Below are 27893 nucleotides of genomic sequence, written 5' to 3' on the forward strand. Positions count from 1 at the left end.
TTCCTGACTGATAGCAGCTTCTGACTCAAACCACACGTATACGTGAGGGCTAGTAAAATAGGTTGTGAGTCAGTTTTTATTGTGTTCTCATTTTTAGTCACTTGTAACTGTTGAGCGATTTTTTCAGGCACTCAGAAAAGTTCATCTCTTAGCTAAAACTTTCTAGGTTTAGTCTCCAAGAGAAGGTCTTAGATCTTAGAAGATGTAATTTATTTCAAGGTTACAGATTCATTCGTAAAAGATCATCATAAAGTAGAAGAGCCTTGAAATAAACACACTAAAAATAAAAAGATATTATATAAATAAACACAAATCACAGTTCTCAAATCTGATACAGAATTTGCAGGGACATTAATAACATTTAACACTCCCCCTCCCCTTTTCTTTAGCACGGGGAGAGAGTATAATGAATTCCTGAGGGCTCATGTCACTTAGTCACTTGATGTGTGAAAGGATATGGATACTGTCATACAGGCTTTATTTTGTATTGGTGTTCTTATGGCAGTGTTACAAAAGCTGCTTAAAGTATCAGGCCTCCTTCACTTTTTAAGAGCTAATTAAAAATGGCCCCATCTTTCCCTCTTCTTTAGACTTTCTCTTCTTCAGTCTACTTTTTAGGTTTTCCCAGTTTGACTTTTCCTTCCCAGAGACTATTATAGTGAACAGAGCACCACTGGGAACAGGAAGATTGGTGTCCCCTGCATCTTTTGCAAGTCCCCTGCAGCTGCATCTGTCTCCTTATCTGTAAAAGAAAGTTGTCACATAGGTGACAACTACTTTCTCTTTCAGCTCTAAAATTCTCTACTGGCCTTTCTTCTGTCCACTGCTCTACCTTTTCCCTATTCCCTACGTTAGCTATTCACCATGCATAGTGGTTTGAAAGTACTCCTCAGATAAACATGGTCGTTGGGAAACATCAGTAAGTGTAGTTACTGGTAAGAGACAAGAGTTTAGAAGTTCTTGTTTTGGTAGTTTCTCACTTTGTTTACCTAATGCCCTAGCCATGTATAGCCTGCAGCCATATTTTATTTGGTTGGCTCGGTGGTTGCTGCAAAATAAATCTGTAATATAATTTTACTCATCAGAGAATAAAAATTTTAAGGCTTGACATTACCTAATATTGGTGAAGGTGTAGAGAATGCTTACTTTCACACATTGTGGGAATGAAATTGGTACATCTTTTTTTGGAGGGCAGTTTAGCTGTTATCAGTCAGTATTTTTAGAGTACATATAAATTGATTCGGTGACTCCAAAAGTCTCTGAAAAAAACTCATATGCAAATACTAAGATCTATCCAAGGATGTTCATTACTGTGTTGTTTGTAATAGCAAAAGTTTGGAAATATCTTGTATTTCCACTAAGAAGGAAAATATTTAATGGGTATGTTTGACTTTTTATTTATATATGCAAGTATTCATATTGTATACATACATATCATACAGACATTTAAAATAAAACAAATGAAGTTGATCTGTATGTACTGACATAATTTAAATAGAAAAGACACATAACGTATGTTCACTATGACCCATTTATATAAAAAGAACATAATTGTATACATATATGTATATAACTGGATAGGAAATGGCTGGAAGGTTACATACCAAACTGTTAACACTAATTACCCTCCAGAGAGAAAAATGGTATTGAGATGGAGAGAGAGGAGTAAGTTCATTTTTTACAATTTACACTTACCTATTAAATTGTAAAAAGTAATATGTATTATTGGTATAAAAATGAACAAAAGGAAAAGCAAAACGGGAAGGATATGGAATTATTTCATAAAGATTATAAAAAAGGCAAAAAGATTAGTAAGAAATTCATCGACAATATCAGGCGAACATTGTTTAGGGGATATTCCTAAAACTTCAGGATCAGATAGGAAACACTTTTGGCCAGGGCGGTCCAGCACTTACAGTAGCAGCTCTGCCGTTCCATTTCTCTGTGTGTCCAACTCATTATTCTTACTTGTCTGTGTTCTGCAGGTAACCCGGGACCAGATGAAGGTGTTTATACAGCAGGAATTTAAGAAAGTTCAGAAAGTGATTGCTGATGAGGAGCAGAAGGCCCTTCATCTAGTGGACATCCAGGAAGCAATGGCTACCGCTCATGTGACTGAGATACTGGCAGACATCCAGTCCCACATGGATAGGTTGATGACTCAGATGGCCCAAGCCAAGGAACAACATGATACCTCTAATGAATCAGCTGAGCCAAAGGCGGAGGTAAAGGAGAATGCCTATAATTATTCGTAGCAGAAGTTGGAGGAAACGGACTGCTGTGTTTGTTAGCTCTGGAAATTCTCCTTTGTGGTCCATAAACATGAGTGAATTGAAAGCTCAGATAGGGTGTAAGTGTTTAGATCGGTGTATAAACCAATATGGAAGTATTGGCTGCTAGGGCCTACACTCGGCAACTGGAGCTGGCAAAATATTTGTCTACGATGACTTAAAGGAGTATAGTCGATAGGGCAAATACTAATCACAGTTAAGGAGGGAAGTGAGAAATCAGAGTCACAGAAGAAGGCAGTTGACAGATTCCCAGTTGTGAAATGAGCCTCCAAATAAAGTCATCACAGGGATGACAACAAGGTGAATGAGAGTAAGTCAGGATGTAGGGCATAAAGCAGCCCAGAATGAAACGTTTTGGACTGATTTTGTGAGTAGTTAAAAGGAGCCTCAGCTTGGTTTTTATATGGCGCCAACTGCATAAATTGGGGGCATAACTGTTGGATTAAGAGAGGCATGTGGCACTGGATCAAAAAAGGCGTGAATGAGGGGCACCTGGGTGGCTCAGGAGACGTAGGTTAAGCATCCCTACTTTGGCTCAGGTCATGATCTCGCAGTTCGTGAGTTCGAGCCCCGCGTTGAGCTGTGTGCTGACAGCTCGGAGCCTGGAGCCTGCTGGGATTCCACATCTCCCTCTCTCTCTCTCTCTCTGTCCCTCCCTGGCTTGTGCTCACTTGCTCTCGCTCTCGCTCTCTCAAAAATAAATAATAAAAATTAGGAAAAAAAAAGGTGTGAATGAAGGACACAAGGTATATGTTGAATCACTACAGATGTTAGTCACTGTATTCATTGTTATTTTGTAACAGGCAGAAAAGGTCTTAGGCATTTTACCAAACAACATATTCTGGCATTTAGAATATAATTGTAAAATAAAATTTAAGACAGCCATTTGAAAAAATATTATGGAATTTATATTTCAGCCACTGTTGAAAATTCTGGTCAAGCTTATGCCAGAAGGGTAGGCCCTTCTAGAAGAAAACCTAGGGCAGTCCTGTGGACTTTCCAGGACTGCTACTGACTCACTGAGCTTACTGCTTAGCTAGCAGTCTTGCCTTGGCCTGGTACAGCCTAGCCACAGAATACACCAGCCAATGGAAGAGCCAAGGTATAATCCAGGAGGCAGGTATTGTCTGAGCCTACCTGACAGAAAATGTAAGAGACTATTGGACAGTTATCTGCTTCACTCACCCAAGGTTCTTGATTAATTTTCATCCGTGTGTGAAAAGGATAAAATAGGTCTTGTTCTTTTCATTTTATCCTCCCCAGAATTAAGAAAGTGTGTGCCTAAGTAAGTTTCTAGCTAGGAAGAGAGCAGTTTATATTCATCATTTCACTTAATTCTTATATCAGCATCCATTATCTTTGTTTTACAGATGGGATATTGAGATACAGAGAACTGCAGAGATGCTGAGCCAGTATCATTTAGTTAGTAGAAAATGGAGCCAGGATTCAGATTTAAGTCCATCTTGTCCCAGTTGCCTGTGTGTTTTCCCTACTGCATGCTGTATGCCAAGTGTCCCATTTGTTTATGTGGGGAAAATGAAGAGAATCAGTGTCCTAGACGGCTTTGCACTCCTAAGATCTTTTATAGTGTCGAGGTGCTCACTTTGTATCTTAAACAAAAAATTCAACCAGAGTTAACTCAAGGGATCAATGACCTAACTCTGTCCCAAATTCTCTGCAAATCGGACCCCCACATTTTTCTGGGTGTTGATTAGGTTGCTTTTTCAAAAGTAAACATTTAATTTTTAGAGATATCTCTTTTATTTTCATTTCAAATAATGAATTTAGTCCCTCCCCTGCATTAACCGCCCTCTAAGCACGTCAGCTGCTCAGCTGAGCTGTGCTTGTTAACTCTGATGGAATTACTCCTAGGGATGCAAAACCGACAAGGCCTAAGGACCAGGCTGTGGACAGAATAAGATGTTAAAGACAAAAAGTAGCATTCAGCTGGCTAGGGCTTTTACAAAGAGCTGTTCTCATCTAATAGCCTCTTGTTCCAGCTAATCTGGTAATTTATTGATCAGAGCAAATCCCCAGTACCTCTCTTTCACTCAGCAGAGGAATTCTTTTCTTCCTTTTGCATGTTCTAGATTTTTTTTTTTTTAATCATCTGCATTTGGATTTGGCCAAAAGATTCTTCCCTGCAACATTTTATTAGAAATTTTCGAACATATCGCAGAATTGAAAGGATTTTACAGATTACACCCTATACTTCCACCTAGATTCTACCATTAACATTTTTTAATTAACATTTTAATATACCTGAATCATGATATATACATAGCCATCTTTCCAGCCTTCCAATCTTCAATGCACCTTATTTTTTGATGCATTTAAAATCAAATTGCAGCTTCTGATTCTGAGCAAGATAAACATATTTCACTTTATTCCACTAATCACAGCAAAAATTCCCGAACAAAATATTTAGATTACCTACCAGAAGACTCTTAAAAGCGTGGAGAAAAGATGGTCCTGACTTGGGATCTTGGGATCTTGGGATTTGAGGAACTACATGGCAGCGAGTTCTCTGGGATTTTTCTTGCTTCCGTATATCCTGGCCTGGGTGCCCTGCAAACTGGAAATCCTAGTGAGCACAGACAAAAAGAAAATCTCCAAGAAAAGCCTGCTGTCTTTAATTAGAGGACTAGGAAAAAGGGCACTTCGGCTATAGAGAAAGCTTTTGACCATCTTACATATTCTGAAAACACACACCATGAATAATGCTGCACCCCTTCCCAGCCCCAGATGGCACTGCAGTAGTGAAAACCTATTTTTTATCCTCCCCTGCTTTTCCCTGGAGCCTCTAGGTGAAAGACTGGCTTCTGTCATCAAAGCCCTGCCTCTCTCAGTAGTCAGTGGTGCCCATCTCCCATGGAGCCTGTGGGTAGAACTCTTACACCCCTGCCCTGCAGCATCAAGAAGGAAGTAGTATCCCTCCCCTATGGAGACTGTAGATGGAGTTCTAACTCCTCCCTCCCCACCCCTACACTAACTAGACAATATACCTCCCTAACGGGGTCAGCGCGTAGAACCTCATCTTCCACTCTTACCCGGTAGTAATGAATTGGTGCCCCTGCTCCAGCTAGCACTGTGCTGACTATAGCATGGAGTTTTGTCATGTAGTGGGGCAGACCAGAATAGCACTGCAGAATCTTTTAAACTAAATTGATGTTTGAACCGTAGTCCACAGACCTGATCTAGGACATGTGTTCTGATTCTTCTTTTTTTTAAAAACCATAATTTATTTTTATTTTTATTTTTATTTTATTTTATTTATTTATTTATTTAAAAAAATTTTTTTTTCAACGTTTTTTATTTATTTTTGGGACAGAGCGAGACAGAGCATGAACAGGGGAGGGGCAGAGAGAGAGGGAGACACAGAATCGGAAACAGGCTCCAGGCTCTGGGCCATCAGCCCAGAGCCCGACGCGGGGCTCGAACCCACGGACCGTGAGATCATGACCTGGCTGAAGTCGGACGCTTAACCGACTGCGCCACCCAGGCACCCCAATTTCATTTATTTTTAACTTCAAGTATAGCTGATGTACAATGTTACATTAATGTAAGAGGACATATGTTTTGAATTTAAATAGGTTGACGTCTTGCTAGAATAGAAGATTTAAATAGGAATCAGATTCTTAAATACTCAAATGTTCAGGATACAGTCCAAAATCACTCATACCAAGAACCAATAAATCTTAATTCTGAGAAAAGGCCACAACCAAGATGACACAGATTTTAGAATTATCAAAGGATTTTAAAGCCACTATTTAATGAAAATTACTCAGTGAGCAATGAACACATGCTCTGGAAACAAATGAAAACTCAAAAATCTCAGCAAAGATATAAAAGATATAAAGAAGGACCAAATGAAAATTTTAGAACTGGAAAATACAGTAACTGACATAAAGCATTCACTGGATTGGCTCAGTAGCAAATTGGAGATAAGAGAGGAAAGAATTGATGAATTTGAAGATATAGATCCAATCTGAACAACCAAGAAAAAAAGAAAACTAAAACTGAGTCCCAAGGACCTGTGGGACAATAAAAAAGACCTAATATACACGTCACTCACGTCCAGGAGGTGAGCAAAAAGAATGTGGGGCTGAAAAAAAAATTGAAGAAATAATGGCTCAAAACTTTTAAAATTTGGTTGAAAGACATAAACCTAGAGATTTAAGAAGTTGAATGAACCCAGGCAAGATAAATCTAAGAAATTCATACCCAGACACATTAAAATCAAACTAATGAAGGACAAAAAAAATCTCGAAAGCAAAGTAGCTACAGAGAAATGACACATTAGCTATGGGGAACAATAATTTGAATGAATGTGGTGTATATAAGATAATTTGTTCTGTATCTATCGAAGTGATTATATGGGTGTTTTAAATTATTTTATTGTAATGGCTGATCATATTGATTAATTTTATAATATTAAATCAACCTTGCATTTCTGAGATAAACTCCTTCTTGGCCATTATGTATTTATTATCTGGGTTCAATTAAAATTTTTATGTTTGTGTTCAATGAGGGATATTCATCTGTAGTTTGATACTTTTATAACATCATTGTCAGGCTTACATATTAGGGTTAGCTGGCCTCAGAAAACAAGCTGAGAAGTATCCCCTCCTCATCTTCTGAAAGTTTGTGTGTGATTAATGTTATTTCTCCCTTAAATATTTGGTAGTGTTTACTAGCAAGATCATCTACCCTGGAACTTCTTAATGTAAAGGTTTTTGATAACCAATTTAATTTCTTTAATATAGAGCTATTTTGATTTCATGTTTATTTAAATTTAATTTGTGTTGTATTTAAGTTGTGTTTGTTTAAATTTGTACTGTAATTTTCACAGAATTTTTTGTTTTCATTTAAGTGGTAGTTTTTACTGTGAAGTTGTTCATAGTGTTTTCTTGTTATTTTTTTAACTACAGCATCTAGAATGATAACCTATCTTTCATTTTTGATAACTTGTGATTTTTCACTTTTTTTTATTGAGCAGTCTAATTGCTATTTTATTAATTTGGTTAGTGTTAAAGAACTTTTTGATTTGCTAATTTTATTCTTTCCTATTTTGTTTATATCCGTTTTTATTTCCTTTTTTTCTGCTTAGTTTGAGTTTACTCGTTCTTTTTTCTAGCTTTATGAATCATTGATTTTACTACCTTTTAAAGTCAGTTTTCAAACCTGTACATTTCTCTCTAAGCACTGCTTTAGTTGAATCCTAAACTTTGGCTGTGTTCTATTTTCAGTATCATTCAGTTTGAAATATTTTTCATTTACCATGTGATATCTTTTCTTTACTCACTGATTATTTATAAGTGTCTTGTTTAGTTTCCAAATACTAGGGATTTTCCTACATGTCATACTGTTATTCATTCCTAACTTTTTCCATTGTGATGATCAGAGAACATGTTGTGAATGATTTCAAGCTTTTAAGATTTATTGAGACGTATTTTGTGGCCCAGCATATGGTCTATCTTGGTAAATGCATATGTGCACCTGTTTTGTAGTTTGTGGTTGTGGTGTTCTATTAAATATCACTTAGTGCTCAAATAATTTATGTTTTTACTGATTCTTGTGTCCAGTTCTATCAACTGCTGAGAAGGGTTAAATTTCTAAGGATGATTAAGGAATTATTTATTTCTCTTTTTAACTCTATCAATTTCTTGAGATATTTTGGAAGTCTCTTCAAGCAAATACATGCTTATGATTGTTATATCTTTCTGATGAACTGACCCTTTAATCATTATAAAAAGTCCCTCTTTTTCTCTGACAATACTCTTTGTATTCATGTGTATTTTATCTAACATTAGTAGAGCTGACCCAGTCTTGTACTTACTGTTATACATGGTATGTTTCTATCCATTTGTTTTTGGTCTATCTTTTGTTAAAAGTGTGTTTCTCTTAGGCAGCTTATGGCTGGGTCTTACTTATTCTTTCATCTTCCGGATAATCTCTGCCTTTTAATTGAAGTATGCAGCCCATTAACATTTAATGTTATTACTAACCTGGTTGAATTTAGGTCAGCCATGATTTGTTTTCTGTTTATCCCTCTATTTCTATTCCTCTTGTCTTTTCCTGTCTTCTTTTGGATTTTTGAATTCACTGTTAATTGAATTCCATTTTAATATATTTTTTGGGCTTTTAGCTCTGTTACTTTATTCTTATTTTGTAGTGGTTTCAATGGGGATTGTAACATATATATTGTGATGTATGTAATATATGTTATATATATGTATAGATCCTTACATTTTCTGTCTACTTATAATTAATATAGTACCACTTCTTATAAAATGTAGATACCTTGAAACTATATAGGCCAGTTCTCTTTTTATGTCCTTTATGTTATAGTTGTCATATGTAAAAAATCTACATTATAAACACTACAAGGCAGTTATAATTTTATATCAAACAGTCACATGCTTCTAAAGAAGTTAAGGAAAACAGGGGTTCCTCGGTGGCTCAATCGGTTGGGTGCCCAGCACTTGATTTCAGCTCAGGTCATGATTCCGGGATTATGGGATCAAGCCCCACGTTGGATTCTGCTCTGAGCCTGGAGCCTGCTTGGGATTCTGTCTCACTCTCCCTTTGCCCCTCTCCCCCACTCACACGTTCTCTCTTTCCCAAAATAAATAAAATTCTTTTTTTAAGTTAAGGACAATAAAATCATAATTTTGTATCTGTATATATCTAGTTTTTAAGCAGGTTTGTGATAATAGTTGTGTAACTGTGAATTTAAAATTATTGAATATACACTTAAAACAGGTAATTTTATGGTATGATAAATTATACCTCAATGAAGCTGTTAAGAACAAAAATTGTAAATATTCTACCTGCTCAAGTGCCATTTGCCTTTGATTTATGAAGATTATTTAAAAACCCATCCATTAACACAGTGTGCCTGTTTTAAGAAATCTTCAGTAGGATCAATTTGATTAGGCCAAGTAGAATCACAGAGCTTCTGGTTGAGGAAGTCCAGAGATGACAAGGTTTTTTAGTGGCATTTCTTTTTAAAAATGCATTTCTAATAAATCTTTTCGGGTCCTCTTATAGAATATAGGGTACGGGAGGAATTTCAGTACCACTCCCATAGGTCTAATGGGAGGTGCTCTTTCCCCTCTTCAAATAACTAACTAAATAAAGTTGTTTCCTTCTTAATCACTATAGAATATTAAAAACTTACAGACAGAGCAGAAAGTAAATGCACTAAATTGGTAGTTATCATTGGGCATTTTTTCCTTTTTTCTTCTTTTTTTGGTATATGTTTTTTCCCCCAGCTTGATTGAGATAAATAGACATATATGTAAGTTTCAGGTGTACGAGTGTCATGATTTAATACATACATATATTGCAAAATGGTTGTTACCACAATAAAGTTGGTTAACCTATTCATCCCCTCATGCTCTTTTTTCTTAACATTATATGTTAAATTTCCTCATATTATTAGAAATTCTTCATAAGCATAATGTTTGAATCTCAATGTGACAAACTTTCCTTAATCTTAGGTTACTTCTGACTTCTGACTACCATTTATTACATTACAGGGCATAAGTCATAAGTAATTACTGAGTCAAAAGTATGGGCATTTTTTAGGCTTTTGTACCTATTTGTAAACTGTCCATAGAACAGTTACATCAGTGCAGATTTTCATCATCAGTTTTGACAGTCTCTCGTTTTTTGCCTGAATTTTATCAACTTCTTTGCCAAAGTCAAGTACTTTTCAAGTATTTTTATTTGCACGTCGTGAGTACTTCCATCTCTTGTCTAGTTGGGAGAGAGGGGTACTGAGCTACGTGAGATAATTTCAGAAAAAGTTCCAATGAGCAAATAATTAAAAGTGATACGTGCATACCCTAAACATTTATTTTAAGCTTGAAATACATATCTGTATATTTCTTTGATTTTGAGTCAGGTTCTTTTCTTTAAGAATATGGGTTTGCCACGTGGAGTGGAGCATCATGTTCCTGGCATAAACCACATCCATACTGCACTGTTTATAAGGCCCAATTCCAGGATAACATTTGAAGCAAACTGAATGTAGAACCCTAGACTTGTGTATTTTATTTTTTCTAATATTTTGCATGTGTCTCACCTACACCGGAGTTGACAGCAGTTTTTAAGTAACTCCTCTTCATTCAACTTAGTTTTCATGGAAGCAGCAGTACCCTCCTTCATTCACTTTTTGCTATTTAGTAAGATGTGCTGTCCTAATTACAAGTTCAGCTGACATAAACAGGCTTAGCAACAAACTTGCTTGATGCTTGGTGAACATACATTTCCTCTGGTGGAAGGAGAAACAAGAGGTCGTAGGTACTAGAAAGTAACTGACCAGCCAAGAACATACAGGATATTTGATGGAGGGATTGGAAAGCACTGCTTAATCTAACAGGTCATTTAAAGAGAAGCTGTTGTTTTGCAGGCTTTCACTTCTAATACTCTCTGACACCAAAATTCACTCGCAATGGGGGTAGAAATTAATCTTAATTCCTACTTACATCTTGCCTTCCCTCCTTCCCATTCTTGAATAATTATTACACGCCTTGTGCTGTGTTAGGTGCAACGAATAAAGAGATTAACAACACACAGTTTCTGTTCTCAAGGAGTTAAAATCCAAAGAGGGAACTACTGTATGGTACTGTCACTGTTGGTTTTCTGCTAGAACCAGCCCAGAAGTATGAGCCATGGAAATATGGAGGACAGAGTAGGATTACCTCGCCCAATCTGTCCGTGAGGGAAAATTTCCAAGTGAGGCTTGATCTGACAGGATGGATAGGAATTAGGCTTTCATAATAGGAGGGACTAGCATGCACACTCTTACAAGGAAGATTTGCAGACTTCTGGATGTCTGCTGACCTATTCAAAATTGCCCTATGTGTGTGTGTGTGTGTGTGTGTGTGTGTGTGTGTGTGTGTGTGTGTGTGTGTGTGTTTGTTCTTTCATTTATTCATTCCTTCAACAGTTGAAACGCTCACCCTAGTCTTTCTCCATGCTTTGTGAGAGTGATTATTGCTTCTGAAAAGCCACATATCGATAAGCAGAAATGAATGAATGTAAAAGCACTGTCTTATGCCCCATCTTCTCTGTCCTTTCCCACTCTCCCTAGAGACGTTATTAATCAATTCAGGGAAAGTACAATAATGGGCACCATTTGTCGAACACTTATAATGTACCAGACACTTACTCAGTGTTCTACATGTTTTCTCATTTATTTTAACCCGTATTGCCACCCTGTGAGGTAAGAATTAGGATCCCTATGTGTAGAGCAGGGAACTGAACCTTGGGGAGTTAAGGCAAATTGCCAAAAGCTTCACTGTTGGAATTGACGAACCCGAATTTGAGACCATGTTTCTCTAAGTCAGAGACCCCATCTCTTTTTTTTTTTTTTTTTTTTAACGTTTATTTATTTTTGAGACAGAGAGAGACAGAGCATGAACAGGGGAGGGGCAGAGAGAGAGGGAGACACAGAATCTGAAACAGGCTCCAGGCTCTGAGCCGTCAGCACAGAGCCCGATGCGGGGCTGGAACTCACCGACCGTGAGATCATGACCTGAGCCGAAGTCGGACGCTTAACCGACCGAGCCACCCAGGCGCCCCCAGAGACCCCATCTCTTAACTGCTGCGCCAAGATACAGGATTGTGAGGAGGACTGACTCTAAATCATGGGAGAGAGTTTGGCTACTTTTTTCCAACAGATTCTCCTAGACAATTACTTTGAACATCCAAAGATAATGGAAAAATTGTATTGAGGTTTAATTAAGTCATTGATAGTTATATAACTCATATTCAATTTAAATTCTATGAAGTTTTTTCTTACTAGATTATAGTTCCCATAAGACCTGCTAGCCGATCAAAATGCAAAGAAAGCTTCCAACACCCCTATGCCCTCCTTCCACCGCTCGCCCCACTTCTCTCGTTGGAGTGTGGATGATTAGTGCCCTGACCAAGACTGCAAGTAGCAGTCTGCTAAAAATGCCCTCCTTCTCCAACCTCCAGTGTATCATCTGATTTAAATCACCTTTCTGGCTACAGCTGTCCTTTTAGACTTGTGCCCTGGCAGTCCCCCTTGACCTCAGTCGCACTCGCAGCCCTCTGGCCCCACACCACCGCCACCTCCCCTGCCTGGAACACACACAAACACGTCCCCGTTCTCTAGTTTCATTAAACTCAAAATTCCTTAAAAATACTTTTTTTTTTTTTAAATTGCTGTGCCTTTGCTCTTACTAGTCTGGTGCCCTTCCCACTCACCCTCTGTTGTCAACTTGGGAAAATCCTGCTTATCCTTCAAGGGCCAATATAAATGTCACCTTCTCTGTGAAGCCCTCCCTTCCCCCTTCCCCAGAAGAGGCAGTGTTTGTCACTTCCCTTCTGACTCTTAAAGCAGTCTGTCTATTTCTTTGGTAGAGCCCTCTACACAGTCATTTTCTGTCTCTTTTTGTCTGTTTCCCCTGCTCCTGAATGGGAGCTCCTAGGTTAGATCATTATTTATCTTTCACCCTCAGTGCCCACATGGAGTAATTTCTTAATGATCATACTGAATCGTTACTGATATTGATACTAACCTTTATTAAGTGCATCCTATATCTTAGGCACTGTGCTTGATGTTTATACATAAATATTTCCCTGTTTAATCCTCATACTCCTTGTATACTGTATTACGCCTTGTTTTACAAAGTAGGAAACTGAAGTTAAGTGAGGCAAAATAACTTGACCAGGGTGACACAAGTGGATGGAGTAAAGATTTGAGAGTGTCTGACTCCAGAGTTCATTCCTTTATACCGACAGAAACAGTCAATCTGATACGTTCCCTGGGGACTTACCAACAACAAGAAGATAGATTCTCTATTGAGACCAACCCTGAATGGCTAAAGAGAAGCATGTAAAATACCCTGTAACCAAAAGGATGAGTGAGGTCCCTTGGAAAAGGCTTGAGAGTCATTTGAAAAATTTTGTTTATTCGCAAGAAGAGGCTCAAAAGACTCTGTTCTGATCACTGGTAAAATTAGGTTCAGAAAATCCAGTACCCGGACAAAAAACCCTCACACACTGTTTTTGCAGACAGGGATGAGAAAAAGAGAAAAGCCGATGTTGGGCTGAAGGATGTTGTGGATCATCAAATGCCAGAGCTACCCTTTTACAAAGGAGAAGACCAAAGGTCCAGATTCATTAATTAACTTGCCCAAGGGCACATAGCTAATAAATAACAGAGCTGGGCCTAGAATCCCCATTTTTTGAGTCCCAGTTCAGTGCCCTTTCTACCATAGTGTGCTCTATATTAGAGTTGCTATGTATGTTTGGAGAAAAAAATGCTGGACCAAGGCAGAAATGAGTCTTTGAAGGAAACAGCTTGATGCCTTTGGAGCTGGTCAGCTTTTGCCTAAGACCTGCTGCTATTTTGGGGCTCTCGGTTTGCTCAGAACTAAATACTGCCAGCCATACAAATAAAAAGGCAAGGCTATTATTTAGGCCTCCTAGGTCTGTGCATTCACTTATCTGCTTGCAAGGGCAAATTATCAGTTCATCTCTGCTGGGCAGTTCGAGCATAGGATTATATTAGCCCTTGTCTTAGCCCTTGGACATCTACTGGTATGTCTCTGTTAAAATAAATGCACAAGCCATGCTTCTGCGTTGCCAGAGGAGAGGGAAAAGAAGGAAAATAAATCTGTCTCTACCAATGCCGATTTCTAATGCTGTTTCTTTCTGTTTCTTTCAGGGTGACGAGGAAGGACCCAGGTAAGATCACATTATTGCTGCTTGTCTGTTCTCAGAAATGAAGTAGAGTGACATTTGTGGCCTTTTAATGCCCCATGAAATATAGACAGCCAAAGAACAGCACAGAAAAGGGCTCAACATCTTAAGCCGGGGCTTTGAAGATCTTATTTTGTAAGGCTCCCATCTCCCTCCCCATCTATGCCATTTCCTGCCTGTAACCTTCAGATAAAGGTAGACTTTAAAGCATGTAATGACAGTAACTTCAGAATACCTTGTTAAGAAGAGTAGGCACTATATTTGAATGGTAATTAGGCTCTCAGGTGGACTGTCTAGATAAACTTTTGCATTGTTCTTTCTTGATTGGAATTGGATTGCTTTTTTTTTTTGTTTTAATGGGCTCTGGATCCAATATTCTTTATTTCTGATCTATAACATCTTTGTGTCTGACTACAGACACCTATACCATGAATCCTATGATATTATGGAACTTTGTTTAGGAAAAAAAAAATCCTTTCTGCTTCTGTATCATCACATGATATTTGAAAGTGTGTTTCATTATTGCCTCAGCCTTGCAGTAAATCTGGAATTTGGTTTACTTACCTCTGCTGTCCTGCTGCTCAGATGGTGAGAACGGGCTCTCGGAAATGCTGCAGCTTGGCCATCAACACAATCAGGGGGCTTCTGTGCAAAGTGAAATACAACGTCCAGATGGGTCCCCTGTGTCACATAGGATCAACAAGGACTGTTAAGGCTAGAGATACCAGGAAGTTCATTTAGGCCACTGCTATTCAAGCTTTAGTTTTAGAAGAAGTGCCCTTGTTTTCAAATGAGCTTTTGAGTAGAATCCCAATGTACAAACCTAGGGTTCCTCAGAACTCAGTTTGAAAATCACTTATCTAGTTCAAATTTCTCATTGAAAGAAGCTAAATGACTTGTCCAAGGTACCTTACTGGAATCAGCATCTGGTCCTTCCTTGGTTTCATTTATAAACAAACAAATAAAGTTTCTTCTTCTTTCTTTTTCTGCCCCCGTATCCTGAGCCTCTTCCTCGGTGCCATGTTACCGCACATCTTGTCTCTCCTAATGCTTTGGAACTGTGCTTCTCAGCGTAGATCTAGCTCCTTGTCTACTGTGGCTAAAGCCACAGGCGCCCTGGCTTTAAAACTGCAGAGCCTCAGGAAATTTCTTCAAACTCCTCTTCCCAGTTGTTCTCAGGAACAGACTTCTGTGTTGTGGTTCACTTATTTCCTCCCTCCCTCCTTGCTTCCCTCTTTCCCTCCCTCTCTTTAAAAAAAAAATATTTTTTTTAATGTTTATTCACTTTTTGAGAGACAGAGTAGGAGCAGGGCAGGGGCAGAGAGAGAGAGAGAGAGAGAGAGGGAGACACAGAATCCTAAGCAGGCTCCAGGCTCTGTGCTGACAGCTGAGAGCCCAATGCAGGGCTTAAACTCACAAACCATGAGATTGTGACCTGAGCCGAAGTCAGATACTTAACCAACTGAGCCACCCAGGTGCCCCCCCCACCTTTCTTTTCTTATGACCTACTATGTGTCAGGCACCGTGCTACATACTGGGTATACAGTAATAACTAAGACAGACATGGTTCCTATCTTTGTGGGAGAAACAAGCGTATAATCGGGCCCCTACACTGTGGGTGAAGTGCTATGATTAAGGGAAGTTTAGGCTGCTTTAGGAAAGCTCCTAAGTCAGTGTTGGAGGATAAGGGAAGGCTTTCCAGAAAAGGTTATATATGAACAGAGCTCTAAAAGATGAGAAGGCAGGCAAAGGAGGAGGAGGGGGTAGGGTTGTTCTAGGGAGAGAGAACAACTTGTGGGAAAGCTCTAGATAAGAGAAGTGTGGAGCAAATAAAGCTGAATCCAGATCATTTAGGGCCTTAGAGGCCACCTATGGTATATGAGCACTAGCTTGCCAGCAGTGAGAAAGCATTAAAGAGTTGTAAATGGGAATTGACCCCGATAGATTTGCATTTTGGAAGTCCCCCCTGCATGCCTGAACTGGAAGTGGATTAACACCAGAGCCTGGGAGCCTAAATCCACATCTTCTCTAGTTATTGACCGGGTTTTTACCATTTTGCATAGACCTTCGGTTTCAACAGACTCTAAATTGTCTCCTTGGCACTCCATCTCTCCTACTGTCAAGACTAGCTCTAGCTCCTGAAAATCTGGGCCGAGTACAGCCCTGAACCTTCTTCGTCCCCAGAAAGAACATTCAGACAAGACCAAATAATGAAAACACCTTAGCAGAGGTAATGTGGCTTGGAGGAGCCTGATTAGGATGAACACACTCGTCTTGTCTTCATGGGTACATGTCAGAGGCACGTTGAGTAGAAGAATACAGGGACCTTATGAAGAGAATACCTCACTTTCAAGATACTATTTAGTGTAAGATCCTGGTTGTAGAGTTTAATTGCAGATACCCTCGTGTCATTTTGACAAGACAGTCGTGAAGCATAGTTTCTCTACGAGCAGCCACGAAGTCAAGCTGTCTCCCTAAGCGAGGCTGTCATGGATGTTAGCAGGGACTCTTTTGGACCGGGACTCAACAGAACCCTCTTGTGGTACAACGAGCACTTGAAGAACATGTTCTGATTTGGCAGAAAGAGAAAAGAGGAGTCAAATTTTCTTCTTAAACTTTAAATTTATACTCGTTGGTTCCATTCAGTTTGTGTTGAACTACCATTTGGCTCAGTTAATTCCAATTAACACTTCAGGGCGGATTGCCTTTGATCTGAAATTTCTCTCATTTATGATATACACTTCACCATCCCAATAAACCAAATTGAGTTTTGTTCCAAAGGCTCCTGTGTTGCTGACAGTATTAAATGAGAGTTTGATGTGTGAGGGAGACAGAAAGGAAGTGCGGGTCTGCCTGCACAGGGGACGGAAGAGGAATGAATCGGGAGTCTCTGCATCCAGGTCTCTTGGATGGTTATACCTGTGTCTCCTTTGCTGGCATTCTTTCCGTACAGCCGCTTCCCCACTGTCTGCACGGAAGTCCAGCCTCAATCCACAGTGGCGGGAACAAAGGAGATTTCCTGTCCTGTTGAAACGTCTTCTGTTTGTAACAGAGGTCTCTCGGCTGGGGTCTCCCTGCCTTCTTCCTCCTTTCCCTTCTGACTCCCCAAGCCATTTGACGTGACATGTCTCAGTATTGTACTTTTGGTCCTGTCTGTTCCTTGCCCTGAATTGTATTGTGTAGTTGTCCTACTAATCAATAACAGTAATAATCATAGCTGTCACTTACTGAAGGTTTACTAGGTACGGTGTTTTTATATATATCCTCATTTAATCCTCATGTAAAGCCTATGATGTGGTTATTATCTCACTTGTAAAATGAGGAAATTAATGCTCAGAAGGATGAACTTGCCCTAGATCACAGAGCTAGTAAGTCGCAGAGCTAGGATTTGAATCCAGTCTGGCTTCAGGGTTCATGCCCTCCACCACCATTTGGACTATCTGCCCTCATCGGCCAGCGCACTGCCTTTCCTCCCCGAAAGCTGTGAGAGCCGGGAGGCTTCACGCCTACTCCTCGGGGGATCACCTTGCTCTTGTTCCTCTGACCTGGGAGGTCTTGACTTGCTTTGACACTGAATTGCTGGGGCCTCTGTTTTCTGCAAGCTGCCTCTCCCCTCCTTAGCCCCTGTCATCCTAAAAGGATATTTCTTCACTTACCCGCACACAGTGCCCTTTCAGGGTCAGCAGCAAACGGGGCCCTTTCAGACTCCCCGGGGAGCAGGCGGCCAGGCCTTCCTTTGACCCGCTACCCCCACCCCGCCCCCGCAGAATCGGCCGCATGTTGCCCCTGCATCTGGTGGTCTACTCCTCAAATCCACATGATGGCTACATAGATGGTGAGGGTCCTTGGAGGGCGTGGAGGAACAAAAGTCCTCATGTGTACAACATGGATATTACCCATCGTGGAGTCATCTTTTAAGAGGGTGTCTTTGAAGCGCAGAGTGATTTTTTTTTTCCAAGCAAAAAAAGCAATTTACACTTTTGGCAGCAATTTTCTGTCTTCTCTGTGCTATTACGGGAGATCTTGTGTTCACTCCCTCACAGATCGGCTTCTCAGCGCCTGCTGGAGCCCGCTGAGAAGTGATATATATTCCAGGAGAGGGGGTGGCAATAGATGCTGCTGCCTTAAAGCTGTTTTGTAGTGGGAGGAAGTCAGAGAGGGAAGGACCCCGAAACTCTTGTGCTCGGAGGAAAAAGGAGCAAGATCAATATGAAATCTTGATTTGTTATTGAGATGTTCTGTGATTTTTTTCTTTCTTTTTTTTTTTTTTTTTAACATAGAGGAAATGGCTTTTTAATAGTAACAACCATATTTGGGACTTCTGTAGAATATTTCATCTTCAGAGCTGGCTTTTATTCAGGCAAAAAGCTCCCGCTGAGATCAGTGTGAATCTGACCCGTGCCGATTCTGTGATCAAACAGGCAGCGAGTTCTGAAGGAGTAGGAGCTCAAGGAGAGTCAGCAGACCTGCCTTCTATTCTTGGTCTGCCTGAGACTGACTGCGTGACCTTGGGCTAGTCATTCAACCTCGTTGCCTCTGTGTAGTCTGTTTTTATTTCTCTGTAAACACTAGCCTTTCTTCCCCCTGCTCTCCACCCAGTTTTTTGGGGATGTGGTTGTGTGAAGAAATACAGTCTTATATCACATATGGAGTGGAAAGAATCTGCTACTTAGAGATTCTGTAATTTAGTAGATTCTTAAAAAAATCTTCTGAATTTTGTTTCTTTAAAAATCGTCTTGGGGCTGTATACAAGGTACTCTTCCCCACCCCCCAAATAATAACTGTGTGTTCTTAGACATGACATCTCTCCTCCTGACAACTTAGTTTGTAGAGATAAAAGAGAACTAAATCAGTGATACACTTAGGTTTCTTTTGTCCTCTGATTGCAAATTCATGACTTGGTTTTTGCACTGTCTTCATTTCAGAAGACCTAGCTCGAAGCCAAAGAAAATGGCTCAGATACTTGTGACATGGGATGGAGTGATCAGGGCTGCTTATTATACAGAAGTGGGGTCCCAGCATCTAAGCTGGCCTCCTGTACAGAGAATCTCTTAACTGTCGCATTTCCCTGTCACAGAACCTGGGTTGACTTTGCTTTCCCCTGCTGATGTGGATCGTTTATCCCCTACTCTCCCAGGTGAGGGATGGAGTTCTGCTGTGCATTATGCTGCCTCTCAGTAATAGAAGCTAACGTAATTGATTTTCAGATATTTACCCATGATAGTCACTTTATCTTATTTTATGCATATTGGTATACAACCAGAGGATGCAGGCACAGCTGGAAAATTCAGCCAGGGTGCCTCTGGTTTACCTCCATCGGCCTCACACTAGAAATGGCGGCCAGGAGCAGCTGCCTGCCTTTTTGGGCTGTGCATATCGCTAGCAACAGCAAGAGCCCCAGTGGGAAGGGGCCCGGGTGTCCCTTTGCATACTGTGGTTTTACTGGGAACATTTACGTATGTTACCTCATTTATTTCTCATCAGTCCTCATAGGTGGCTAATCCATTATCCAGAGCTGCAGAGAGGTGATACCTACGTGAGGTGACACAGCTGAAAAATGGTAGAACTGGTGTTCAGACTCCAGTAGTCTGACTCGAACATGTGACTCTTAACCACTGCACCGTCACAGTGCTCGGTAAGAAGTATGTTGGATGTAGAGTAGGGTACAGCCAACGCAGAGCAGAGAGTCAGAAAAGATAACATTTGTGCTGGACTTCGAAGAATGGGTATGGGTAGGCTTTTCCAGGTGGAGAGGGTAGAAAGGCCATCCAAGCAGAGGGACCAGCATGTCTCAAGGCTCGGGGGAAAAACGCATGTGCCGTGTGAGGAATGGTGGGCCACTGCATGACCGGACTGTGGCAGGAGGTGGGCCTAACAGATGGGTGGGTTCGCCCTGCAGAGGGTCTTGTGCGCTATGCTGGGATGCCAGAAGGTTGTCCTATCGCTTTGTCCTTACTATAGAAGAAGCGGACAGACTTCTAAATCTTGCGGGTCTCTTCCTGTAGTTGTATCTCATGATTTGTTATGGGTAAACTGTTTGCTCTCTTGTGCCTCAGTTTCCCCATCAGAATAACACATCCTGTTATACTTAAAGACAAGTATGCCGTGAAGCATTGAAAGTGTGTTCTTTCGGGTTTCTTTTTTTAGATGGAAAAACAAGCAGCTAAGCTAAAGTAGCTGAAGAGGGAAATTGTTTGATTTGTGTCTTATAACCCTATTTTGACAGCTCCTGCCTTCCTCAAACTTAAAATCGGGTTTGGAAAGTAGTTATCTAGTTCCAAATTAATAGAGAAAAGGAGTACTAAAGCCCCGACATTTTCCAAATAGATTTAGGACTAAAGATATTTTTTAAAACCTTGTCAAAGAATTAAATCGATGTCACATTTGTCCCTGAGTTAGATCCGGTGCTGAAGAGTCTGGCTGGAGCCTACTTCTCTTCTTCCTTGTTTGTCTTCATAGCCATTTTGGACCAGCAATTAAACATAGTTCGTTTGAGGAAGTCACAAAACTCCAGTCTGTGTTTTAAGAATAACTAGATTGGATGTCATTGCCTGTGCCCCCCTCCTGGGGCAGCCATTGTAAAATTGTCGTTAGTGGTGTCTTTTTCATTTTAGGAGAAACCAGCCAAGCTCTAGCATCTTCTCACTTGCTCCCAGTGAGAGGCACGTAAGAGGTCAATAATTTCATTTTCCCAACAGCTTCCAAGGATCTTTCCTTTTTTTGTAGCTCCGTGTGCCTGAACTGCATTCACCTCTTTACCCAGAAACCCGCAGCATCCATGACAGATGCTGGGAGCGGAAGCTGGTGTGTTTTTGTGATTTGGTTTGTTTTTGTTTTCTTTTCTCCTTCAAAGATGATGTGAAGTTAAGAGTTAATAAGCGTAGGTCTCTTTAAACCCAGGGAGGTAGCTTCAGGACAGTAAGAGGTGGCCGAAGGCCAAGATGAAACTTGGGTACCCTAAAGGGTGAGGTCTTTGCCAAGGACCAGTGTTCATGTATGTGCCTGTTTGGACCTAGGACCTAACTATGAGTGTGTGTATGTTCATAAAAGAAATACTTCCTTAGCCACAAGCAGGGGTTTCAGGGAAGAAAAGCACCTTCTTATATAAATGTCTCATTCCCCCCACTGCTTCGCACCACTGCCGATTGTTCCCCGTAGGTTGTGGTGTGGTTGTAAAGTGGAAAAGCATTTGTTTCCTTGGTGAGTACACGTCTCCTTCCCCTCTGGCTCCATCAGTTCTATTTAAAGGAAAGTGAGGTGGAGCATGAGGAACACAGCCCAGAGCAGGAGGGGATGTGAGAACTACGGCGAAGGTGGGAGAGAAGCATCTCTCAGCTGCCCCCCGGCTGCTAGACCCGTCTCGGTGGAGATGCAGTGGGGTGCTGTGTGGTCCCCCACACCTGAACAGGTGCTTCCACCTGAGGACCAGTGAGAGCCGCCCAGGCGGCCGGCTTTGCCTTCCACGCTTGTCTGGGACTCACAGTTCTTGGGCAGCAGGGGCGCTGCCTGCTTATGTGCCGAACGTTAAACAGGAGCCGGATCTGCATAGCGTACTCAGGCATTGAACACAACTCTGTGAGGTAGAGTTATTCCATCCTTTTTGCAGAGGAGGAAACTGATATTCTGAGAAGTTACATGATTAAGCCATGGTCACACCGTCAGAAAGTGAGTCCATCAGGACTGGAACCCAGATCTGTCAGGCTTAAAATTCTGTGCTTTCAACCACTGCGCCATACTGCCTTTCTAAGGTGATGCAGGATTCGTATCTTCCAATGTCTTGGCTGGGAATAAGTGACAAGGCAGCAGGGATTTGGCATTTTTATCAGAAAAACTTTTCATTTTCTTTGTTGAATGGCAACAAGCAGTTTGCCTGAGATGGAAGTTGAAGCGGAGCTTGCCAGGAAACTGCCTGAGGGGGAACGAACCAGAACTTCTCTCCCCAGACAGGTAAACATGAGTTTACTCCCTGGCTTTTGTGGAGCCAGCAACTGCCATCGCCTTTTCTGAAAGAGCCACTGTTCACCCAGTGGCAGGTGCAGGCCAACTGTTGTCATGGCAACGGCAGGAGAGGCGAGCAAGTTTAATTCCAGAACTGATAATTAACTCGGGGGTGGGGAGGGGGGTAAGGAGAGGAATGGGGGGATAATTGTTTCAGGAGGGAAAACTTAGCAATTACCAGCAAGCTGCGTAGATGAAAAGGCCAGACACAGATGCCCCTGGAATTCAGTGCCTATCTCCTCTGGTTAGGAAGTTTTGATAACTCGTCCCCAGCCAACCAAGACACTTTAAGGAATCAGATGAGGAAAGAGGAATGTTACATAGGCTGGGAAGAGAAATTCAGGGGGTCAGGTGAATGACTACCCTAAATGACAGCAGCCGTCTAGAAGCAATCCAGAAATGCCATCTGAACTCTGCGGGAAGAATTCGTGCTTGGGGAGAAAGCAGGGCCCATAAAGCACACCTGTTTTGAGTTTGTACTTCTATGTATGGAATGAGGGACAGCGGCTTCATAGAGAGTAAAAAGAAGACTTGTAGAGACAAGGCACTTGTTGAGGCGCTTGATCATTGTGGCTGTTAGTCTGTAAACCCTCAGAGATTGTAACATTGAAAGTAAGCTAAGCATTCCACATGGATTATCCATCTCATTTAATCCTTACAGCCGCCTAGCGTGAAGGTGTTTGTTATTCTCCTAAAAGAATTTGAATATTCAGTACCTTGCCCAAGGTCACAGAGCTAGTAAGTCACTGTGCTGAATCCTATTTTCCTATTGATTTGTATTTATAAAATAAAACCTATATTACTCTATAGGGAAGAATCAGACTTAAGTAGATATGAACGTTTTACGGTAAAAAGGAAGATAATACTTTTTTTTAGTGGAGGTAAGGTGAGCTACAAAATAAAAATTACTGAATGAGAAATAGTGGAGAATGTCCTGTCATGCTTCTGAGATCTGTCACACTCCTAGCTCACAGATTAACCCTGTGTCTCCAGTTCTGATCGGGGAATAAGTGTGAGTCATGGTTCCTTCCTAACTTGTTATATATTTTTTAAGATTATTTTTTTTGCAGATGTGGAGCTCGAACTCATGACCCCAAGGTCAAGAGTCACATGCTCTTCTTCAGAGGTGCCCGGGTGGCTTAGTTGGTTAAGTGTCCGACTTTGGCTTAAGTCACGATCTCACAGTTTGTGGGTTCGAGCCCTGCATCAGGCTCTGTGCTGACAGCTCAGAGCCTGGAGCCTGCTTCGGATTCTGTGTCTCCCTCTCTCTCTGCCTCTCTCCTGCTCATACTCTGTCTCTTTCTCTCAAAAATAAACAAACATAAAAAAATTTTTTTAAAAAGTCGCATGCTCTTCTGACTGAGCCAGCCAGGCACCCCACTGATGTATTTTTTTTGAGAGAGAGAGTGAGAAAGACTGGGCACACACAGGTGGGGGAGGGGCAGAGGCAGAGGGAGAGATTGAGAATCTGAAGCAGGTTCCACACCCAGGGCAGAGCTGACACAGGGCTTGATCTCACAACTGTGAGATCATGACCTGAGCTGAAATCAAAAGTCGGATGCTTAACCAACTGAGCCACCCAGATAGATGCCCACCTAATGATGTATTTTAGTCAAACTTCCTTGGCTTATGTATTTTTCATTGGGAAAAAATGTCATACTTTATAGCAAGACTTCCCTGTATTCTGTGAGTGTGTGTATGGGAGAGAGAGGTGTGTGTGTGTGTGTGTGTGTGTGTGTGTGTGTGTGTGTGAGAGAGAGAGAGAGAGAGAGAGAGAGAGAGATGGGGGTGGGTGGAGAGGGAGAAAGGACCAGGGAGAGAAAAATTTTGCTTTAAAATGATGAGTCTCAGGGGTACCTGGCTGGCTTAGTCGGTAGAGCATGAAACTCTTATCTCAGGGTCATGAGTTTGAGCCCCACATTGGGTGTAGAGATTACTTATGAGACAACAACTAAAGTGATGAGTCTCAGTGGAAAGAGAAACCTAGCATTTATCCAGCAGTATCTTCAGAGCACCTACTTGCTTCCAGGTGTTGTCTTTGGTGCTAGGAGTGTAGTTGCCAACAAAACATTCAAGGTTCATGTCCTCAATGAGGTTATATCCTAGACTCTCAAGTAAGGATTGTGAAATGAAAGTGATATATAATTTAAAAACACATTTTAAATAACTCCATTAGCCTCTCTCCTAAAACCAATTATAGGAAGTCAAACTTGTCCAGTCCTTCTGACTGGGAGGAAAATATGCAGAAAATAGAATAAAAGTGAAGTATATGTTGATGATCACCACTTAAAACTATGAGCTTCCCCTCGATTTTCCAGAAGTTTGACAAACTCTCCTAAGTTGATGTTGCCTTTGTAAGTGAAACAATTAATATCAAAATTTGGGAGTTCGACTGACACAATAATTATGCTGGAAAATGTAATTTTGCCTGCATAATAGAGGTGGGATTATTTCAAGGAGATCTCATTAATGTGCTGCTCATCAACAAAGAGCAGTGTAACCTTTCTCTTATTAGATTAGTACAGGGTCATGATGCAAAAGGCTGTGGGAACAATTCTCAGTCTTTTGTTCTAAGAAAATAAATTAAGCACTGTCTAGAAGTCTAGATATGGAAATTGAAATCATTGAAGACAGAAAAACAGTGTGGCCACTCATACTGAAATCAACATAACCTTCTTTCCTTTCTGCGAGTTTTATTCCTTTACCCATTTGTTGAGCAGATTTTACCAAGTGTCTGCTATGACCTAGGCAGTGCTAGATGTTGGAGCTGTCGTAGAAGTCAAAATCAAAACCAGCCCTTGTTTACGTACAGTGGTCGGTCTCTCCTCCGCATTTCAGGGGCGTACATCTGCTCTGTCTGCTCATCTCTCTGCAAGCATAAAGAATCGGCAGCCTACTAAAAAACTGCATGTCATGTGCAATTGTAAATGGAAATCCCCCAGTGCAAGGCTTCCCAGATATAGTGGACTGAACACTAATTTGAATTGTTGACTTACTCTTCTAAGGTAGAGCTCCACGTCCAGTCAGTGTGGAACATGCTACCCGTTTATCCACATCTCGGAGCTCCACAAGTACCGTGCATGGTATGATGGAGTTCGAGCAGCCTTGTGATAATGAGACCTGCCTCCTTGTTTAACCCAACGTTCCCAAACTGATTGATTATAAGGCTCTTTTAACTCCTATCATAGAAATATCCCCCAGAACAGTGTTCCTCACCTGGAGGAATGCAGCTCAGTCTCCACTAGACGATGAGACCGGATGCTGACAATTGGCCACTCAAAGAGGGCAGGAGACCGAAGGCAATATATTAGGAGTGTACATCTCTCAGGCTGAAATCTCCCCCTCATTGTACTTCATGTCAAATAACTGGGATTTCTGAACTGCTTTCACTGATGTGATTTATTTCCGGTACAATTGGAAATGTAGTTACAGGGGTACAAATAATTGAAGCTGATATACATTCTTGGGAAAAAGAAACCTAGAAAGGGCCACTGGGATTTTTTTTTAATTGACATGAAAAAAGATAAAACCTGGATTTCCATAATTCCGTTAAAAATAAGACATCCATCATAACTAATTTTTTTTTGTTCTTTTCATCTTAATGTATTTCCTTTCACTTTTTAACAACAAAAAAGTTGTGATACCGGTGTATATCAAGCACCCAGCACCTTGCCTAGAACAGAGTAGACCCTTAAATATTGGTTGAGTGAAGGAATGAGTGAATGAGACAATGATTAGGGACGTTACTAAACACAGAATAATCCAGAACAAGGTCATTTTTGTTTGTTTGTTTGCTTTAAGTCAGTGTATAAAGTGGGCCTTTCCTTTTATCACATGATGGTGCCTTTTATATCCAGTTGCAGTCATGTGCTTATCATAGTTTGGGAGCAACTAAGAAAATAACATATATAAGAGTGTTTTGCAAACTGTTAAGTGCTTCACCCAGGGAATAGTTGTATTTTGTATTTTACCAATGATTATGGAAGTGCTCAGCATTCGGTCTCAGAAATTTCCCTGGTATAACCAAGCACTGATGCCAGATGGATTATACATCAGGATCACAGCGTTTTGACTTAAAGGCCCAAGAGACGTTGGCAACGGGACTAAGATGTCAGGTCTTCGGGAGAACCTCTGCCCATCCGCTTTCTCCTCAGCCTTCTAAGGGCACCCTCTCTGTCTGTATTGAGAATCAAGTGAGCATATATGTGAATGATAGTATGTGAGATGCAGATAAGAAATGAGAATGATGCTCTGTGCCCTTCAGAAGTATAAAGCGTGAAGCAAGCACAGTAGGATTGGATGGTAGAAGATGAAGTCTTTGTATAATGGTATCTGTTAAGACATAATTGTGTTTACAACTTGAGGTTCGTATGTGAGTCCTTTAAATAAACACCAGGATAAATAAATAAACATTTACCAGAAGTAATGAAGGAAACAAGAAGATTGACCTTGATTCACCACCTTTACAACTCACGGGGTATGCACAGACATCTCATTTCCTTGTACTGACAAGCCTGAGAGGTGGTTTTGCTGTCCTCACATTACAGATTGAGGGGACTGAGTGAGAGTAAGTGACTTGTCCAGGGTCTCCCAGCTAGAGCTGGTAGTGGAGAGGGTCCGTGCCATTGGAAGTAAGGCCTTCTTGTTCTGTATTCTGTATCTTTGCTCTCACAGCTACTTGGGTTCAAAGGATAATTCTTGTTTTCTCCTCCCTCTCCAACGTGCTTCTGCCCTTGACTTCACCTTCTCAGCTAATGGCATCATCATGTCTCAAGGCAGTAACTTAATAATATTCAATATCTCTCTCTTCTTCACACTCCATATCCAATTAGTCAGCAAATCCTGTCAGGTTTGCTCTCAAGTATACATCAGATCCAAGGACTTCTCACTACCAGCCCACCTCCTGTTCCAACCAGATCCTTTCTCTCCAAGAGTCCCCCTGCCTTCCCCTTGTCACCATCCTTATCTGTCCTTCCCCTCTACCTCCAACTGCATCCTTCACATAGAGCCGAGAATGATCTTCTGGGATGTGAAGATCATGCAGTTTTGTCCACTCAGAGTCCTCCAGTGTGAGTTCTGTCGTGTCTGCAATTTGCCCCAGAGTAACTGGGGGAAAGGGAGCTTGTAGAGTCCCACAAGACGTGGCTCCCACCTGCCTCTCTGTCCCCACATGCCTGCCGCTCACCCCAGGCTCGCTTTAACTACACTGCATTCTTACTCTTCTTCAAACAGGTGTGACGTGTGGCATTCCTTCTGGCTTCGGGGCCTCTGTGTGGTGTTCCCTTCTGCCTGAATGTTCATTCCCAGATCTTCATACATAGCTCACTCTCTCACCTTATGTAGGCCTCTTGAGACCTCCATTCCTTACCCAGCTTTGGGTTTCTGCACATACTTATCACTACGTGAAAATATGTTATGTATGTAATTTATTACTTTCTTTCTTCCTCACTGTACAATAAGGGTCATAAGGGGAAAAGCCTTGCCTTTCTCACCACTGCATTCTCAATGCCTAGAACGCTCTAGGCACACAGTTAAGTTTTTGAATGAATAAATAGCTGTGCAAAATCCACGTTTTGAGTTGTGGTGGGAACCCTGGTTTGGAATAGGAAACCCTTAGATTCACTGGAAGGCATTTTCAGTCTATCACCTTGGCAGGCCATTCACCATCAGCTCTTACTGGTGAGTCTGCTTTTGTTAGCCACAAAACTTCACAGAATGAGCGTAAGAAGGTCATAGAATCTGGAGTGGGAGGAGTAGGTGGAGATGAAACGAGCAAATGTGTATGCATCCTCTGAAAAGACGTGGAAGAGAAAGCCCTTATGTGACTTTCAGAGCTCTTGAGCTCTGTACCCATAAGGC

The 27893-nt window shown here is 41.1% G+C and overlaps 1 protein-coding gene across 1 annotated transcript in view; it reads left to right on the plus strand.

The window, feature by feature from the left end:
* The window catches only part of TRIM44 (tripartite motif containing 44), a 110618-nt gene that overhangs the window by 42694 nt on the left and 40031 nt on the right, over window positions 1-27893 (plus strand). The window contains exons 3-4 of the mRNA XM_047877551.1: window positions 1986-2225; window positions 14002-14021. Coding sequence (XP_047733507.1) covers window positions 1986-2225; window positions 14002-14021 — 260 coding nt within the window. The remainder of the gene's footprint in view (window positions 1-1985; window positions 2226-14001; window positions 14022-27893) is intronic.

This window comes from Prionailurus viverrinus, chromosome D1, assembly GCF_022837055.1.
Source record: "Prionailurus viverrinus isolate Anna chromosome D1, UM_Priviv_1.0, whole genome shotgun sequence".
Lineage (NCBI taxonomy): Eukaryota > Metazoa > Chordata > Mammalia > Carnivora > Felidae > Prionailurus > Prionailurus viverrinus.